A 20,208-nucleotide genomic window follows, 5' to 3' on the forward strand; every position below is an offset into this window, starting at 1 on the left:
GAAAAAACAAAATGACTAAACTAGGTAAGTATGCTCTAGCTTTAAGGAATATGACTCCAGCTTTATGTTTTCCACATTAATACTAGTCCCAAATATAAAACAAATAATACTTAATCAGGATTTTTTTTTTAAAGATGTATTTATTTCTCCTCTTCCCCCTTGTTGTTTGCACTTGCTGACTGCTGTCCCTTCATGTGTGCTCTATCTGGCTCATCTCTCTCTTCTTTTCATTATTTCAAAGCAGACATTTACTAACCGTTGGAAAAGTAGAAAAATTTATAAAAACAGAATTTGCAATTATTAAACAAATGATGTTGGGAAACTAGTATGTTAAAACAACAAACTACAGAATTCCTAAAATTACTACTACTGAGATCTACCTAAGATTCAGAATTAAACACATTCATGTCTCATTACTAGATAATAAACTCTGTAAAAGTAGGGGTTTTATTATTCTTTTTTTTTTTTTAAGATTTATTTTATTTATTTCTCCCCATCCCCAATCCCCAATTCCCTGTGTTTTCTTCTGTGTCTGCTTGTATTCTCATTAGGCAGCTCCAGGAACCAATCCTGAGACCTTCCAGAGTGGGAGAAAGGTGATTACTCTTTTGTGACACCTCAACTCCCTGCTCCGCTACATCTTATTTTCTCTCTTCTCTGTCTCTTGTTGCTTCACCTTGCTGAGCCAGCTCTTTGCGCTGGCTGGCAGTCCTGCGTGGGGTAACATTCCACATGGGCCAGCACTCCATGTGGGACAACTTGTCCTCATTAGGAGGCCTTGGGCATTGAACCCGGGACCTCCTATATGGTAGACAGGAGCCCAAGTGGTTGAGCCACATCTGTTTCCCTTATTATTCTTTTTAATGCACACAGTGCTTAAGCAGTGGTAATATACCATACTCATCTAAAATATTTGCAGAATTTAGTAAATCAAATTCCAGCACCAATATAGGAATGTTCTGTATTCTGACCCAAGATGAAATTCAGTCCACAACAGTGGAAAGAGCTTAAATACCCAAGGTCAAATGTTGGCTCAGCTGATTACCATGTGGTTACTATTTAAGATCACTAACAAGTTACTTCTGATCTTTTATTTCATCATAAAAAACCTGTAGTTAATGCATTAGAGCTTTATTAGAATGTAGGTCTGCACATAATGAAACTTCTTTATTTTCTCTTCTTTCTTGGTAACAGTTAAGACTGAATTGGAGATCTGGTCCTTTTTTCCCTGAAGCCAACCTCACCCTTCCCTCCATGCTAGCTAAAGCCCTCTAAAATGCGAAACTGTGAAATCTCTTCTCATCTGACCACCTGGTAAGTATGACCTAGCTAGGCACTAATACCTGCTTCTAAAATAGTAAATAAATTCTGGGGCTGAAAAAAAAGGGAAAAACTACAAATAATAATAACACAAAGCCTGAGGTAAAGCTAAATCTAAAGTTAGAGATGCATATTTACAGTTGAGGGAAAAAGTGGTAATGACAGATACAAAGATATCTGGAAAGTTCTTATGGAGAACAAGTTAAACTGCAACAAGCAATTTTAGTTCTTCACTGAGGTACCTCTTTGCCAATGCCCTTTTATGCATGGTAGTGACCAAGATGCCTTTTACCTCTCCAAATTCTGACAAAACAGAACAAGTCCATTTATTAATCCATCCCCCAAAGAAAATTAACTGAAAATAACTGATAATTGACCAGAGGAAATCAGCTAATAGAATAAACTGATGGTTCTTACCACCACCAATTACCATTACATTAACAAAGAACTGAACAGTGCAATAAAATAATTTCTTCATTTTTATACATTTTCAACAAATTGCCAAAAATAAGAAAAGAAAAAAGTAAAGAAAACCTTGAAACTGAAATATGTGAAATACTTACTCTATTTAACAAATCAATTTCTTCCTTGAGTTTTCCGATTATTTCCTCTTTATCTTGCATCAGTCTCACAAGTCTTAAGTTTTCTTGCCTTTCTCTTAATACTTCCTGGTAGACACAATTACAAGGTATTAATTGGGAAGTAACTGCCTACTTATAATCTTCTTATATGGTATACATCTGCCTAATTTGGTAAAGTAACTTAGATATATAAAAATTTTCAATGAACTTCTTAGGATACTTGGTGAGGAAAGACCTCTCCCAGAGAAGAACTAGGGAAGAATGAAAAACAGAAGCTGTAAGGTGTGTTTCTGATTAAGTCCCGTTTATACATGTCCTTAAACAAATACTAATAGACTCAAGGACTTAGTCTTATCACCACCATTAGTTATAAACTACCTTATTATTTTTTGTCTATATTCTGTTAAAGGGAATTCAAATTAAAAAAAAAAATACAAAGTTTAAGAAAAAGAGTTGGCCCAGTGGAAAACTAATGGTCTTAGATTTTATTTTGGGCTCTGCCACTACTGATTATGGATAAAATGAAGGACTTGAATAGATTTCTGATTTTTAAACTTTTTTTCTTTAAACAATTCAACACCTTTTTCAAAGAAATCTTATTTAGAGTCCAGGGTCTCGGGTGGGGTTGGCAGACCAGAAAAGGCCTCATCTAGAACTTGGTTCCTTTTCTACCACCTTCAGAGAAAGCAGGCAGCCATCTGCATTAATCAGATGCTGCCAACTACAAGCAACTTAATCCCAACTCTTACGGAACTCCAGAAGTCTTTCTGAGGAACACCCTTGAAAACTATTAGATTACATATTCTCTAAAGTTTTTAATTTAAACCCATGAAATAATGGTTCCAAGTAAAAACTAGTGTTACACAGGAGTGAACTGAAAATAATTGTAATGTTAAAATGGAAACAAAAAGTTTAAATTAAATCTCTATTGAAAACAATCCTTATCACAGAATGATTTCAATTTAGTAAAACAAAATACTTTGAACAATCAGAAAGTAATCTGGCATCATGATCGGTTTTAAGGGGTGAACCTGAGATCCAATGGTTAATAAATTTATGTCAATATTTGTCTGAGATGTTATCATAAATATTTTAAAACAGTTTAGGCCTATTCTTACACAACATTGCGTCAATCAGCAAAGATGGCTCTAACTCAGAACCCAGAGGCAAGGCAATAAATAAAATCTGTAGAGATAATAAAATAAACCCACAGTATATTGCAAGCTCAGACTTCTAGCCACTTCAAAGGCAGGGACTGTTTCCAATATACTAGAGATAACACTTGATAGATTGGATGTCTCCATTAGATATTAAGGAATATAAGAATAGGCTCTATTTCTAAAGCATTAGCATTGAAATAACTGGATAGGAAAGCATTGAAATCAGAAAATGCCCAGCCACCTAGTATCTAGAAACTATACCAATAGAAAATAATGAGTAAAAGGTGCTATTTGACTCTAAATGGAAATTCAGATTATCATGATTCCTTTAGTGGCCCTCATTCTTTTCCTTCTTTTGGTACTGTCTTTCCCCTACAAATTTTAATTCAGCTGTTGTGAAAGTGAAAGGAAGAAAAAAATAGTCTTAAATAATTTGTGATCCATACCTTTTCAAGATCTTCAATTTTCTTTTCCAATGTGCTACTTGAGACCAGGTTACCTGAAGCATTTACATCTCTGTTGTATCTGCTGAATCCACTTCTATCTGTTCGGGCAAATCTGTTTGAGACATCTTCTTCAGAGGCAGTAGTTGTGCTATAGAAATAAAAATACATATTTTATAAAATTTCCTAGTATTCAGCAAGAAGAATGCCAAGAATATTTTCTGGGAAGTAGACGTGGATCAACTGAAAAAAGAGCATCCATCTACCATATGGAGGGTCCAGGGTTCGATCCCCAGGGCCTCCTGACCCGTGTGGTAAGCTGGCCCATGTGTGCAGTGCTGCCAAAAGCAAGGAGTGCCATGCCACACAGGGGTGCCCCCGTGTAGGGATGCCTCACACACAAGGAGTGCGCCCTGTAAGGAGAGATGCCTCGTGTGAAAAAAAGCACAACCCACCCAGCAGTGGCACCACACACACGGAGAGCTTACACAGCAAGATGACACAACAAAAAAGAGATGCAGTTTCCCAGTGCTGCCAGATAATGCAAGCAGACAGAAGAACACACAGCGAATGGACATAGAGCGCAGACACAGACAATGGCAGGGGCAGGGGGAAGGGGAGAGAAATAAATTTAAAAATTTTTTTTAAAAAAGGGATTTTTTTTTTCTATTTACACTAAACAATTAGCATTCCCCTGATGATGTATGGTTCTAATAGCTGGCTTATTTACAACTGTACAAGTAAATTATTATTCCAAGAAAATGAAAAAATATTTAAAAGAACATTAATCTCAATATATACACTGAGAACTTGCTAAGTACTTGGTACTGTACTAGTTCTGAAGGTATAACAGAAAACCAGACATGGACTATGTCCTTCATAAAGCTTTCAATTTAGCAGGCAATATAACCAATCGTGATAAAGCAATATGACCACTATAAGGTTAGTGTAGGATACTATGAAACCTAGTTACAGGGGACCTAAACTAAACTCTGTGATGAAGAACTTTTTTGTTTTTATATTCTCAAGTGATCATAGACCAATATATAAATAAAATTAAAATGAACTACTAGTCAAAAAAAAAAAGGAAAAACAAAAACAAAGTACAAGTTCATATATTATATTAGATTCAGGTAAAAAAAACTTATATTCCAATAGATATAATCAGAATAAAAATTACATAAAATTGCCATGATCATTGAATGTGTCCATATAGGCAATTAATATAGAAAACTGTTACCACACTTCTAACCTTTGTCATTCCACAATCCTAATGTAATAAAAAAGTAGTGCATGAAATAGCAACTGCAATATTAAACAGTTAATCATAAAATCTGAACTAAGAGCATATAAATTCACTAAAGTTTTTAATATAAGCAATGAGCTTACTTCTTGCTTACTGCATTTGTTACCTATTATTACATAACAAATAACTACAAAACTTAGTGGCTTAAAACCACAAACATTATCTTACAGTTTCTGTTAAGAATTTGGAAGCAGTTTAGCCAGGTGGTTATGGCTCAGGGTCTCCATGAGGTTGGAATCAAGATGACAGTCAGGGCTACAGTCATCTGAAGGTTTAAATGGGCTGAAGAATCTCCAAGCACACTCATGTGGTTGATGGCAAATGGCCTCAGTTCCTCACTATGTGGGCCTCTCCACTGGGATGGCTAGTTTACCCCAAAGCAAGCGATCCCAGAGAAAAAAATAAAGCAATCAAGGGAGAAGCTACTGGGAAGCAGATGTGACTCAAGCAATTGGGCTCCCGCCTACCACATGGAAGATCCATGGTTTGGTTCCTGGTACCACCTAAAAAAGACAACAAACTGGGCAGACATGGCAAGCTGACACAACAACATGACACAATAAGAGACACAAAAAGAAAAACATAATGAGACACAACAAAGCAGGAAGCAGAGGTTTCTGGTGCCTCCTAAGGAGGACAAGCAAGACAGCCATCTGACATGATGGGCAGGTGCAGCAAGCTGATGCAACAAGATGACACAATAAGAGAAACAAGAAGAAAAGCATAATGAGAGACACAACAGAGCAGAGAACGGAGGTGGCTCAGGTAATTAGATGCCTTCCTTCCACTTCAGAGGTCCCGGGTTTAGTTCCCAGTGCCTTCTAAAGAAACGAGGAGTTACACAGCGAGTGCAAACAATGAGGGGGTGGGGAGAAATAAATTTTTTTAAAAAGACAGAGAAGCTGCAGTGTCTGTTATAGCCTAATCTCAGAAGAGACATCACTTCTGCCTTATTCTATTGGTCACATAGATCAACACTGGTGCAATATGGGAGAGGATTACACAAAGGCTCAGTGGGGTCTATCTTGGAGTTTGACTACAATACTTGCTAGTTTATCTAATCTAGGTTGGACTGATGACAATATTCACAAGGCATAATGTATATGTAAACTATTTCTATGTTTTAAAAGCAAACATAATAGAGAAACTAGTCTTGCCGAAGTATGTTGACAAGAATAGGAAGAGATATTTCAAAGTAATTTTAGCAAGCTCAGGGTATTCATTTTCATCTTTTATTCAAAATGCAGAAACTATACTTTTTAAAAAGCATCTTTAATCTTTCATTGGTAGATAGTTCCAATAATTTATCTAGGAAAATTATGGTTAAATCTAAACTAATTTGATAAAAAGAAATGGATTCCCAATCTATGAACTTCCTATGCATGGATTTTCATTTTTAAATGCTTAAGAACTTTTTTAAAAATATTGATAATTCATATATGTATATACACAAAATTCCCATTTTAATCACTTCATGTGTACAATTTGTGTGTAATGATAATTACATTCACAATGTTGTACTACCATCCCATCTATTACCAAAACTTATTCTTACCCTGAGAAACTCTGTACCCATTAAGCAATAACTTCCCATCCCTTCTCCCCAATCTCAGATCCTAGTAACCTGAACTCTTCTTTCTGCTTCTATGAATTTGCTTAGTCTAGGCATTTCAAAAGTGAAATCATACAATATTTGCACTTTTGCGTCTGGCTTATTTCATTCAACATGACGTCTTCAACATAAAATTCAAGATGATATTTTGATTTTAACTTTCTGCAACTATGCAATACCAAGATTATCATTTATTTTACTGATAATTGTTACTATATTGTAGAATATATCAAAACAATCTGCAGAAACTTTTTCCGTAAGTTTCTAACTTTCACTTTTGTCCTTTGGTACTACCTGCCATTGATAAACATTTTACATTCCCTCCTTGGATGGACAAAAGGCTAAGATCATTAAAAGAAAAAAGCTTTCAGACAACGAAATATGTTTGCCTGTATAATTCACATATTTTTTAAGTTGGGGATCAAACTGATTTTTTTGTCTTGCAAAGACTGAGAATTCATCCCCAGAGTTTTAATGAAAATTTCCCTTTGAAAAGCATTATACATCAGTGTATAATTAGCACTTGATTATGATCAGCTTCCAACTATAATTTTTAAAAATCTCAAATTCAATACACTATTATTTACATAATTCACACTTTTAGTAAATTACTGTTTTTTTTTTTTTCCAGCAGATATAACAAGCATACTGTTTAGTTCAGCTGACATACTAAGACTTTTTCAATAAGAGAAGCAGGACATTGATTTACTTTCTGGACAAACTCTAGCATGTTTTCCTGTCACGCTATCTGTACAATCAGAACATAATTGCTAACAAAATTAAACTCCAAACGATATTTCGTGATATTATAACCTTCAAAGTTTTACCCAGTTCAGGGACAAGTTGTTCTGTCAGCAATTATACTCAGGAGATAGAATCAACAGACTTGGTGAATGACTGGATATGGGTGGGATAAAGAAAGAAAAAAATGATGTCCAGGTTTCTGACTTGAGCATAGTGTATGTTGATGCCAAATATTGACACTTTTCAAGAGTCACAAGTTTATTTTTGAACATGCTGAGTTGAGGATGCTTCTGGCATATCTAAAAGTAGACAGTTTCCCAAGAATGAGCCTCCCTGACACTGAGGGATTACTACCAAGCACCAACTAGCAATGCAACTGGAAAAAGGCCTCGAATAAAAGGGGAAAAGGTAAAGACAAATGACTGTATGGCTCAGAGATTTCAAAGTGAGTCAGAAGGTCATCCCAGAGGTAATGCTTATACACATTTCAGGAGGAGCTCACAGACTGCCAAAGTAGATATTACCCCAAATCATGGGGCTCCTGAAAGCTCTGGAGACACCCAGGTTCTAAGGTCAGGGCAGACAGTTCCAAAGTTTGCTGCCTTGCTAGTGGCTCCCTACTTTGGAGTTTGTGCTCCTGAGAGTGACAGAGTTGGACTCAGTTATGGCTTCCATACACATGGCTTATCTGTCCTTTTATTTGAACCTATCGTTGGTAGGTGTACATTTAAGAGACTTCAATCTTTGGGCTGTCCAGCTGGGCTCTGAGCCTCAGTGGAGTTGCAACATCTACTCTCTAGTTCAATGGACTCAAGCAGGACAACTAACAAGGAGGTGAGGATGGACAACCATCTACCAAGGAAATGAGAGCGCCTACAACTGCAAGCAAGAGAGTACCATCCATCAGCTGTACGGGACAGAAGCTCCCTCTCAATTAGAGGTGGAGTGGACATCACCGCCCCAGAATTCTAAGGATTGGGGAATGAACTATGAACTGTCTGGTATTCTGCTATAGACTTATTGTGATTCTAGCAATGGTACAACACTGATGTAGAGGCAGTGGCCACTGGAGGCTCTGAGGGCACGGACAGGAAAAAACAGGTGTAACACAGAGCCATTTTCAGGACTTAAGAATCGTCCTGAATGACATTGCAACAACAGATATAGGCCATTATATATCTTCCCATAACCTACAGAATAGTGTGGGAGAGACTATAAACTACAATGTAAACTATAATCCATGTTCAGTGGCAATGCTCAAAATGCACTTATCAAATGCAATGAATGTACCACACTAATGAACAATGTTGTTTATGTGGGAAAATATAGGTGGTATGGGAAGGAGGGCATTTGGGAATTCCTTATTTTTTATGTAGCATTTATGTAATCTAAGTATTTTTAAAAAAACAAAATATATAATTTTAAAAAGTAGATAGTTAATAGTTGTTGGTTATACAAGTATTGAGCTAATGATCTGGAGTCATAAGCATATAAATAGTAACTGAAGTCAATAGAAGCAATAAGGGGGCAGATATGGCTCCAAGTGGTTGAGTGGCTGCTTCCCACACGGGAGATCCTGGGTTCTGTTCCTAGTGCCTTCTAAAAAACAAAAAAACCAACTCAGGGAAGCTAATGTGGCTCAGTGGTTGAGCACTGGCTTCCCATATTCAAAGTCCCAGGTTCAATCTCCAGCCCCCAGTTACCTCGGGAAAAAAAAAAAAAAAAAAAAGATGGTATAAAATTTCTACAGAATACACAGAATAAAAGAGAATAAAATCTAAGATAGATTTGTACATACAACAAATAGGTACAGCAAATGGAGAACTACAAATCACACAGGAAAGTATTGGCAAGAGAGGCAGGAAGAAAACTGAGAGAGTAAGATATCACTGAAGCTATACCATATTAAATATGAGCATTAAAAGAATTTTAAAGGTCATCTTTCTACTTTTAAAAAGTCCAACTATCTTTATCAACCACAAGATTATTCAGGTAGAAACCACAAACAGAAAACACTAGAAATACAGATGTTTCTTAACAGTCTTGTATTTACTTGATAATCTCAAAACAGTATTTCAAAAACGTTTAAATTTTTTTAAAATCTTCTATATTAGGCGTATCAATATGTAAATGCTACTAATATGCAAATTCAAAAGCTAGCAATAATTAGTACTAAAAAACAAAACTAGGGCTTTATCCCCCCAGTACATATTAGGTTTGTAAACAATATTGTCATAATTGTGAAGAATTGTTACTTGACCTTGTTACCAAATATAGCTGTTTATTCTGAAAACAGTAATGTTTTCAACCTATTTTGAAGACTGGATATGCACACTACAAAATACCCAGAATAAAAAGATTGTTTCATCAACTCCAAAAAGTTTGTACCTTCTACTTAGGAATGTTAACACAAATCTCTAACAAGATTCCAAAAAGAATTCCCCCTTTGCCCTTAGCTACAAAGATAGTAACTATAATGTTCAGAAAAGGGAAAAGAATAAATAGTATCATAAAAGATAAACACCTCCCTTTTACTAGAAGTTTTTATTTCCCTCTGGGAGTTTTCAGATCTTTTGTGGAAAGACATACCATGTCTGGGAGGTGGATGTGATGGGGAAAAATACTGTTATTCTAAAACTATTCATGAGAACAAGACTGGCAGCAGTATGAGATTACAACTAGAGGAATTTTCCACTAACATAGGTATTTTAAAGCTTTGCAATTAGAAAAAATACAAGACTTATAGATAAAATCCTATTTTTAAAATAAATATCAAACAAATGTTTGATAGTTCAGAAATACACAGAATCCCTAAATAACTAACAAGCTCATGATTGGCCTCCATACTTTTAATATTTCTAATGACCCCATTCTCTCCCACCATCCCACTCTTCAAAGCAAACCCTTGTTCTGTGTAGTCTTTCTCTCTTCACCCTTTAAAAACAAACATGTGCAAACACACACAACCTAATAAGTAAAAATCAAAATCAGCTCTCATACTGTTTATTACAACTATGATACATATACTCTCTCAAAAAAGACAGAAAACACAAATGACTATAACTAGTAATCCTACCAAACCAGAGATAACTGTTAACATTTTATAATACATTTGTAGTTTTTTAATCTTTTTGGGTCACAGTTACCTTTGAGAATCTGATAAAAAGCACAGATATTCTTCCCAGTAAAATAAATGCTATTTTTAAAAAAAGATTTATTTTGTTTATTTATTTCGACCCACCCCCTCATGCACTTGCTGTGTCTATTTGTCTTCTTTGTCTCTTAAGGAGGCACAGGGAACTGAACCCGGTACCTCTGACATGGAAGAGACGCACCTATTCGCTTGAGCCACCTCCATTCCCTGCTTTGTTTTGTCTCTCACTGTTTTTCTTCTTGGGTCCCTTGTTGCATCACCTTGTTGTGTCCCCTTTAGGAGGCCCCAGGAACCTCTGCTCTCTGCTTTGTTATGCCTCTCATTATGTTTTTCTTCTTCTATCTCTAGCTCCGTCAGCTTGCCCTACCTGTCCATCATGCCAGCTCACTATCTTCTTTAGAAGGCACCGATAGCCAAACCAGGGACCTCCCATGTGGTAGGCAGGAGCTCAATCACTCAAGCCACATCTGTTTCCCGAAATGCTATATTTTTTTCCATTTTTTTTATTTAATTTTATTTTTTTAATTTATTTTTTCCTTCCCCTCTCCCTCCCCCATCCTGCTGTTTTTGCTGTCTATGCCCATTCACCATGTGGTCTTCTCTATCTATTCCTCTTTTTGTCTTCTCTTCTTGTCTTTCTCCTCTAAGATTTACCAGGATTTAATCCTGGGGACCTCTGATGTGGAGAGAGGTTCCCTGTCAATTGTGTCACCTCAGTTCATGGTCTCTGCTGCACTTCACCTTGACTCTCCCCTTCATTTCTCTTTTGTTGCGTCATCATCTTTTTGCGTGACTCACTTGCGCGGGCACTCGGCTTGCCCATGCAGGCACTTGGCTTGCCACGTGGGCACTGGCTTGCCGCACGGGCACTTGGCTCACCAAGTGGGCACCCATGTGGGCACTTGGCTCACCACGTGAATACTAGGCTCACTGCACAGGCACTCGGCTTGCCACATGGGCACTGGCTCACAGTGCAGCCATGTTGGCTCTTCTTTTTCACCAGGAGGCCCCAGGGATCGAATTCAGGTCCTCCCATACAGTAGGCAGAGGCCTTATCACTTGAGCCACATCTACTTGCCACTATATTCTTTTACACAGAATTTTAACTGGTTCATGACACCTAATGACCTCAGGTTAAGAACCTGAAAATATATTATGTTAGACTTTGTTCCTAGCATACACTATATAAGAGCTGCCCAACATAATAGGTAATAATTTCCCATGTAATTAATATATTTCTACAGCATCATTTTAATGGCTGCATAGTAACTATTTATATGATATAATATTTTTAAGTGATCCTTTCTATATAAAATGTGATATATCCATACAATAGAATATTATTCAGCTATAAGAAGGAATGAAGCACTGATACATGTTTTAACATGAATGAACCTTGAAAATATAATGCTAAGTGAAAGAAACCAGATGCAAAATGCCACATATTGTGTGATTCCATTTATATAAAATATTCAGAATAGGCAGATCCACAGGGAAAGAAAAATTTATCGTTGGTAGGGGATTGGGGGAAGAAGGAAATGAGGACTGACTCTTTAGTAGGTACAAGGTTTCTTTTGGAATAACAAAAAAATTCTGGAATTAGATATTGGTGATGGTTATTCAAAATAGTGAATACACTTAATGACACTGAACTGTACAATTTAAAATGTTAAATTGGTAAATTTTATATGTATTTTACCACAATAAAATAACATAAGGTATAATTTATACTAAAACCTCTTTCCCATGTTTAGAGCACCATATTTGTTCACAGGGCTTCTCAAATTAAATGCATTTAAGCAGAAGTCTTCCCATTTAAACAATGGAAATATTTTCATTTATCAAACTACCTAGAGTCAGGTCAGCTATATGCTATAGTGTGACATGCACTCTTAAAAATCATTACATTATGAAATGATATTACATAAATCATAGGGATTATGATGGAAATGAGGTTAGGGACTCAATATTCAAACTCTCTGTCAGTGACACACACATACAAAGCACAGTTTTATACATGTTAAACAGTTAAGAAATAAGAAATGCATTATTTTATCTTAAAAAGACCTGAAGTTTTGCTTGTAGAAGTTGGCATCAGAAAGCTTGCAGCATTTAAGTTACTGTGAAGTAGAAGAAGGGTTATCTGAAATCAGACGCAAAAGTTTAACACCAGATGTAGATGGCTGTAACTCATACTGAGGTAGCTGGAAGATGTTTGAGGGTGTGTGCCTGCATGTGTTCTGTGTATTCCCACACAGCTCTGTTAAGCAGAGTACAGTTTCCTACATACATCTGGTATTTTTGGTGAACAAACACTGTGCATGAACAATTACAAACTCTGTATTATGCTCAAGTTGTTCCCTAATATATCCTTTGTACTGGGAAAATACCTGTTTTTCAAACAAGCGTTAAAGCAGAATTGACCCTGGAGGAGAATGCTGATACTTAAGGAAATGAATCTTGGTCACATTTTATCCAAATAATAAATTGTGGATCCCAAAGCTGTTACAGTGAGGGCCTGTGTGTGTGTGTAACCAAATCCTATTTCCTGAACTGGGAAAGGAGATGCCTGCTGGGCTGCATGCCTGATGATGCCGTGATAAAGTAGGTAAAGGTGCTTTGCAAACCATTAAAAGCTATACAAATGTAATCTATTACTGGAGTTGGGGGTATGTGGGATTGAAGTATTTATGATATGCTTAGGTTACTTAATAAAATAATTAATAATGAATTAAATATATTTGTGAAAACAAAAGAACCAGTTATTTACTATGTGAAGGTGTTAAAACTGAATTTTTATGGTTTCCCATGTTTTTAAATCAGTTCCATTCCTGATGGCTGAATTACATACCTAAATAAGAAAGGCAATTTACACACCCTAGCTAATTATGTCCTTCACAAATCATTCAGAAGCATCTTGACCCCCCCACACACATACTTTCTTTTCTTTTTTCTTTTCTTACCCACTACACTATAAACCTAACCAACCAAACTTTCCATTAAGAAAATTACACATTGGACGCATGATAAAACACACCAAAAATGTACCTGTTTACATAATATTCACTGAGCTTTTGTAATTCTAGAATTTCAGAAATTACATGACACCCTCCTCCAAATAGTTCTTGAAAGTTACTTAACATTTTTTAAAAAAGGAAAATGAAAATATGAAGGGATGGAGTACTAGAAAACCAAAAGTCACCTCAATTTAAACAATACAGCAAAAACAGGTAGAATGCTTAACAGACATGTTACTCAAAAATTATATTCTTACCCTCACATTTACAGAAAATTGATATTAAAAAAACACTTTATTGGAGAAGTTGCAGATTTTGCGGAAAAATCTTGCAGAAAATGCAGATTTCTCACATTCTACCTCTCCTCAAATCAACCCTTTGCATCACTTGACAACTCGCTACAACTGATGAAAGAATATTATATTGTACTATTAACTATAGTCCATAATTTACATTCAGGTTCATTGTTTGTGTTGTACGGTCCTATGGTTGGTTTGTGGTTTTTGGGTTTGTTTCTTTACATTTTTCCCCTAGTATCACGTTTACAACTTAAATTTCCTCTTTGAATCACATTCAAATATATAACAAAATGGTATTAATTACAGTCTTAATGTTGTGCTACCATCACCACTATCCATTACCAAAATTTTTAATCACACTAAGCAGAACTCTGTACCAATTAAGGATTTACTCCCCATTCCCTACCCTTACGCTGGTACCTGGTAACCTGTATTCTAGTTTCTGACTCTTATTCTAATTATTCATATCAGTGTGTGAGATCATAAAGTATTTATCCTTTGTGTCTCGTTTACATCACTCAACATGATGCTTTCAAGGTAGATCCATGTTGCAGCATATACCAAAACTTCATTCCTTTTCCTGAATGAACACTATTCCACTGTATATATACACCACATTTTGTTTATTCAGTCATTGGTTGATAGACTTTGGGTTGCTTCCAATTTCTGCAATCGTGAATAATGTCACTATGAACAATGGTATGCAAATATGTATATGAGTCCTTGCTTTCAATTCTTTTGGGTATATAACTGTAAGGGGGATGGCCAGTTCATATTGTAATTCTATACTTGTGAGGAATCACCAAATGTTTTCCACAGCTTCTGCATCACTGCATACTCCGACCAACAACAAAGAATGAACTGTGTTTTATTTCTCCACATCTTTCCAACCCTTGTTATTTTCTGATTTTTTAACAGAATATAATGGGCATGAAATGGTACCTCATTGTGGTTTTGATGGCATTTCCCTAATGGCTGATGATATTGAGCATTTTTCATGAGCATTTTGGCCATTTGTACATCTCCTTTGGAGAGATGGCTAATCAAGCCTTTTGCCTATTTTTTATTGCATCATCTTTCTGCTTTTTGAGTTGAAGGATTCTTTTTTTAGACGTTATTTATTTTTAAAAGATACAAATATCACATAAAATGTTACATTAAAAAATACAGTAGGTTCCCCACCACCCCCCTTTTCCCACATCAACTTCTTTCATTAGTGTGGTATATTCACAAAGGATTCTTTATATATCTGGATTTAAAGACTTGAGGGAAGTAGATGTGACTCAAATGACTGGGTTTCTATCTACCATATGGGAGATCCTGGGTTCGATTCCCAGGGCCTCCTGGTGAAAGTGCAATGGCCCGCACCTAGTCAATGCAGACAGCTGGCACAACAAGATAATGCAACAAAGGAGGCACAGAGGAAGAATAATGGGAGATGCTGCAAACCAGGGAGCTGAGGTGGCTCAAGTGATTTGAGTGCCTCCCTCCCACATCCAAAGTCCCGGTCAGTTCCTGGTGCCTCCTAAAGAGATCAAACAAGAAGACAAACAGACACAGAGAGTGCACGGCAAATGGACAGAGAGCAAATAACGAGAGCAAAAACATAGTGGGGTGGGGGAATAAAAATAAATCTTAAAGAAAAAAAACACACGACTTACTGGACATGTGATTTCCAAATATTTTCTCCCATTCTGTACATTGTCTTTTTATTTGAATAATGTAGTCTTTTTTGCTTAAAGTAGGCTCTTTTTTAAAATTTATTTCTCAATCCCCGCCCCCCCTCCCCGTTGTCTGCTCTCTCTGTCCATTTGCTGTGTGTTCTTCTGTGTCCGCTTGTATTCTCATCAGGTGGCACTGGGAATCTGTGTCTCTTTTTGTTGCGTCATCTTGCTGCATCAGCTCTCCATTTGTGTCGCACCACTCCTGAGCAGGCTGCAGTTTCACACGGGGTGGCTCTCCTTGTGCAGGGGCCACTCCTTGCATGGGGGCATCCCTGTGTGGGCCGGCACCCCTTGGTGCGCAGCAGCACTGCACGTGGGCCAGCTCACCACACAAGCCAGGAGGTACTGGGTATCGAACTCTTGGACCTCCTCTATGGTAGGTGGACACTCTATCTGTTGAGCCATACCCGCTTCCCAATAATGTAGTCTTTTGATGTACAATGTTTTTTATTTTGTTGCTCCAATTGACCTGAACTCCAATTTGGTTGTTTTTTGTTGTTGTTGTTGTTATTGCTCGTGCTTTTAGTGTAAAGTCTAAGAAACCATCACCTAAACACAAGTTCTGGAAGCCGCTTCCCTACGTTTTCTTCTGTGAGTTCTACAGTTTGGTTCTTTAGGCTTTTGGTCAATTTTAAGTGAATGTTTATATATGGTAGGAGGTAAGGGAATCAACTTCATTCTTCTGCATATGGATAAACAGTTTTCCCAGCACCACTTTTTGAAGACACTATTCTTTGCCCATTTGAGTGGACTTGTCACCCTTGTCAAAAATCAGTTAGGGAAATGGATGTGGCTCAGTGGTGGAGTGCCTACTTCTCACATGGGAGCTCCTGGGTTTGGTTCTCAGTGCCTCCTGAAAAGAAAACAAAAAACAACAAGCAAACAAATGGAAAAAACCAACTCAGAGACGTCAATGTGGCTCAGTGCTTGAGTGCCAGCTTTCCACACAGAAGGTCCTGGTTCAATCCCTGAGGCCCTGGTACTTCTATTATATATATATATATATATATCTCATTGACCCCAGACATAAGAGATTATTTATGACATCTCAATTCAATTCCATTAGTCTATGTATCTATCCTTGTGCCTGTAGCATTGCTGTCTTGAATATTGTGGCTTTAAGTTTCAAATGGTCAACTGTGAGTCATCCAACTTGGTTCTTCTTTTTCAAGATGTTTTTGGCTATTTGGGACCTGTAACACTTCCACATAAACGTATTATCCTCCCTCTCCCCCTCCCCCACCCTGCTGTTTTTACTGTCTGTGTCCATTCACTGTGTGGTCTTCTGCATCTATTTCTCTTTTTGTCTTCTCTTTCTTCTCTAGGATTCACTGGGATTCAATCCTGGGGACCTCTGATGTGGAGAGAAGTTCCTTGTCAATTGTGCCACTTCAGTTCCTGGTCTCTACTTCACCTTGACTCTCCCCCTTCATCTCTCTTTTGTTGCATCATCATCTTGCTGCATCATCTTGCTGCATCACTTGCACGGGCACTGGCTCGCCATGCAGGCACTCAGCTTGCTGCGCAGGCACTTGGTGAGTCAAGCAGGCACTAGCTCACCACACGGGCACTCATGCGGGCATTCAGTTCACCATGCAGGCACTCGGCTCACTGCAAGGGCACTGGCTTGACATGCGGGCACTCAGCTCACCACACGGGCATTTAATGTGGGCCCTTGGCTCACAGCACACACACTCGGCTTGCCACACGGGCACTGGCTCACTGGGAAGGCATGCTTTCTCTTATTCTTTTTTTACTAGGAGGCCCCAGGGATCAAACCCAGTTCTCCCATAAGGTAGGCTGAGGTCTTATCACTTGAGCCACATCCACTTCCCTCCCATATAAATGTGATGATTGGCTTTTGCATTTCTACAAAAAAAGGCTGTTGGAATTCTGATAGAGATTGCACTCAATGTGTAATTGCTATGAGTAGAATTGGCATCTTAACAATATTTACTCTTTCAATCCATGAACATGGAATGTCCTTCCATTTATTTAGGTCTTCTTTGAATTCCTTTTTTTCTGGGGGGGGGGGGGGGGAGGAGTTGATTTATTTATTAGACTTGAGTGCTTCAGTACAGAATAGTACAGAAATGATATATGTTTTTGATTCAATACTTTCAAACATTGATATTCTAATAATTTCAAGGTAAACAAGTTTTAAGACAGGCTAGCCTTTTTAAAACATCCTTTTGATAAATTATTTCTCTATAAACAACAGAGTAAGGAAAACCATCATGTTCAACAAACAAGGTCCTGAAGCATGAGCACTGTTTGGTCAAAGGGAGGGGACAAAATAAGCAATAACAGTAAGGAACAAAACCAATGCAAGTACCGACAGTTCTGTCCTAAGAAAATAAGATATATTAAGGTGGAGGAGGGAGACAGAGGGAAGACACCTGAAAACTAATTTGAGTTCAAAGGGGAGATTTTAAAGCCCCAAGAAGAGAATACCACAATGCATCTACCAGGGAAAGAGTAGAGGAACATACTCTGAAAGGAAAAGTGGGAGGGTGACATTAAACTAGCATATACCACATTTGCAGCAATACCACAAGACATAATAACAAACACACAGTTTGCAGGAGTTAAAGGGTAGCAAGGGGGGTGGACAAGGGACATTTTTTATGACTTCCACTGTCACTGTATTTCACAACAGCAGCAGAACAAATAGTGTGCTCACTCCTGGAGAACAGAGACCTGTTGAGTCTTGAGAATGACAAGATAGCCTGCTTGCATTTGCTTTTTAAATTTTTGCTTTAGAGCTAAGTTTATGCGGCTAGTGTTTACATAGAGAATAAAATGATCTTTTTCTCTTACAAGTACAAAAACTTAAGACCCCACACTACACAAAAAAAGTATAATGAAGTATCTTAAATGGAGGATAATCTGACAAAATTTGCTTTCTGAGTGGGAATAGGGTATGAACAAATTCAACAGACTATTCTTTAGGAGGTTTGAAGAACTGAGGGCCAAGATGCCTCCTCTACAAGAAAAGGGAATTTGACCAGGGGCCTCCAGAACACAACTAGTTCTAGTTCACTCCTGATCTTGAAATCTATCCAGCTTACCCAACTAAGATGAAGAAGGTCTGTTAGTGGTGATGCCTAGGGAGAGGACTAGTCTGGTCAATAAGATCAGGCTTCACTGTTTCTCAAAAGAGACGAAGATCCCTAGCCTGGAGTTCACTTTACATGTCTGGACACCGTGACTTAAAAAGACTGGAGAACGGCTTTCCTTAAGACCAAGCACTGTGAGAAGAGACCAGCAAGAGAGCAGTGACCAGCTATGGAAGGAGAGGACGTCAGCCAGCTCCAGTCTAATTTCACGTGGTCACCCCTAACCCCCATCTACAGCCACGCTCACAGGGGTATGGGCCACTGGGGAAAAAAAAAGAGGTCTATTCCATCTCAACTCTCATGAAATGTCACCTAATCTTCACTTTCAAGCTTGTATGGATAAAAAATGGGCACTGGGGGAAGGAACTGGAGTGAAGATAGATTAATCCTCAGTTTGAAATACTCCAAAAACACAGACACCTCTATGATTCCCAACAAGAACAGAACAACCTAAAATAAGTTTGAAGAAACACCAAAACTTCTACCTTTCCAAACTCAAGCAATTTCCACATATTGTATTAGGTTACATACAAGGACACAGAGACATACATAGCGGGGGAGAAGGGAACATGTTCATCCATTCATTCTATAACAGTTAAAAAAAAATTTCTCCAGCAGTGCATCAGTTGCACATGATTTTTTCCCTTAAAGAAAGATATACAAATATTCTTTTTTAAAAAACCACAATGCATTTTTTTCTTTTGTTTCAAACGAGAAGAGGGCATCATTAAAGATGAGAATGCAGTGGCAACACTGCCTGCTACAGCCTGCAGAACTGAGAAAAGAGGCAATGGAGAGAGGAAAGGTCAACAAAGTAACCAAGGTAGTCAACAGTAGGGAGGGAGCCAGGGGCACTGGTTAGAACAGGGTTCATTGTTTGGAGGAGTGGCTTTTTTTTTTTTTTCTTAACTGCTTATTTCTTCATTTGTTTAATTCCGTTTCTTCAGCATGTCCAGCAATTTCTGTGGTATGAGAATGTGCACGGATCCTATTAGCACTTTCCATTTTCCAATGGCTTGGATCACCTCATAAGCACAACATACATCTCATTCAGGCTAGCTGCTATTTCTACTCTTACTACTCTTGCACACTACTCCAGTCAGTTTTGATGACTTTGGCTGCTCAAGATTTTACCAGCCCATTAAACAGGCATCTGAATAAGAGTCAATGAAAACATGAACAGCTCCTTAAAGTCATTAATAACAGAGTGGACAGCCTTCTCAGAAGGAGTGAGGAGATACACAGCCTCAAGGCTGGGGAGTGGTTCTCTCCCCTTGCTGTTATCTTCCACAATCATTATCTCCTTAGTTCCGATGTCCATCATCTTAACAGCAGGAGGACAGCATTCTCCTACTTAACTGATTGACTACCAACACCTTCCACTCCCCCTTATTCTTTACCTTCCTTATCACATTGTGCAGTGTATTATCTTCTCTCTGAGCACAGCTCTGAAGTCGATGAGAGCCACCGCAGTTGCAGGAGTTACCCTGCTCCAACCCTCCTCACATGACACGAGGCCCATGGACACTGCCACCTACCTAGCTCAGCTCACTAGGTTGTCTATAGCCTACTACCCCGCAGCTGCACCTGCAACAAGAGCCAGGGCAAGGCTGCCAACCTGCCAGCACATTTGCGGGAGGCAGGCAGACATCTTAGATTTCTTTTAGCAGTGTATTGCAGTTTTCCTTGGTTAAATCCTTTACATCCTTAAATTTATTCCTAGATAGTT

At 37.9% G+C, this 20,208-nt stretch overlaps 1 protein-coding gene across 1 annotated transcript in view; it reads right to left on the minus strand.

Annotated features, from left to right (window-relative positions):
- Positions 1-20,208, minus strand: part of PAWR (pro-apoptotic WT1 regulator) — a 131,778-nt gene that overhangs the window by 5,910 nt on the left and 105,660 nt on the right. The window contains exons 4-5 of the mRNA XM_012530787.4: positions 3,508-3,655; positions 1,884-1,988 (exon numbers count right to left, since the gene is read on the minus strand). Of these exons, the coding sequence (XP_012386241.1) occupies positions 1,884-1,988; positions 3,508-3,655 (253 nt within the window). The remainder of the gene's footprint in view (positions 1-1,883; positions 1,989-3,507; positions 3,656-20,208) is intronic.

The sequence above is a fragment of the Dasypus novemcinctus genome, chromosome 12, assembly GCF_030445035.2.
Source record: "Dasypus novemcinctus isolate mDasNov1 chromosome 12, mDasNov1.1.hap2, whole genome shotgun sequence".
Lineage (NCBI taxonomy): Eukaryota > Metazoa > Chordata > Mammalia > Cingulata > Dasypodidae > Dasypus > Dasypus novemcinctus.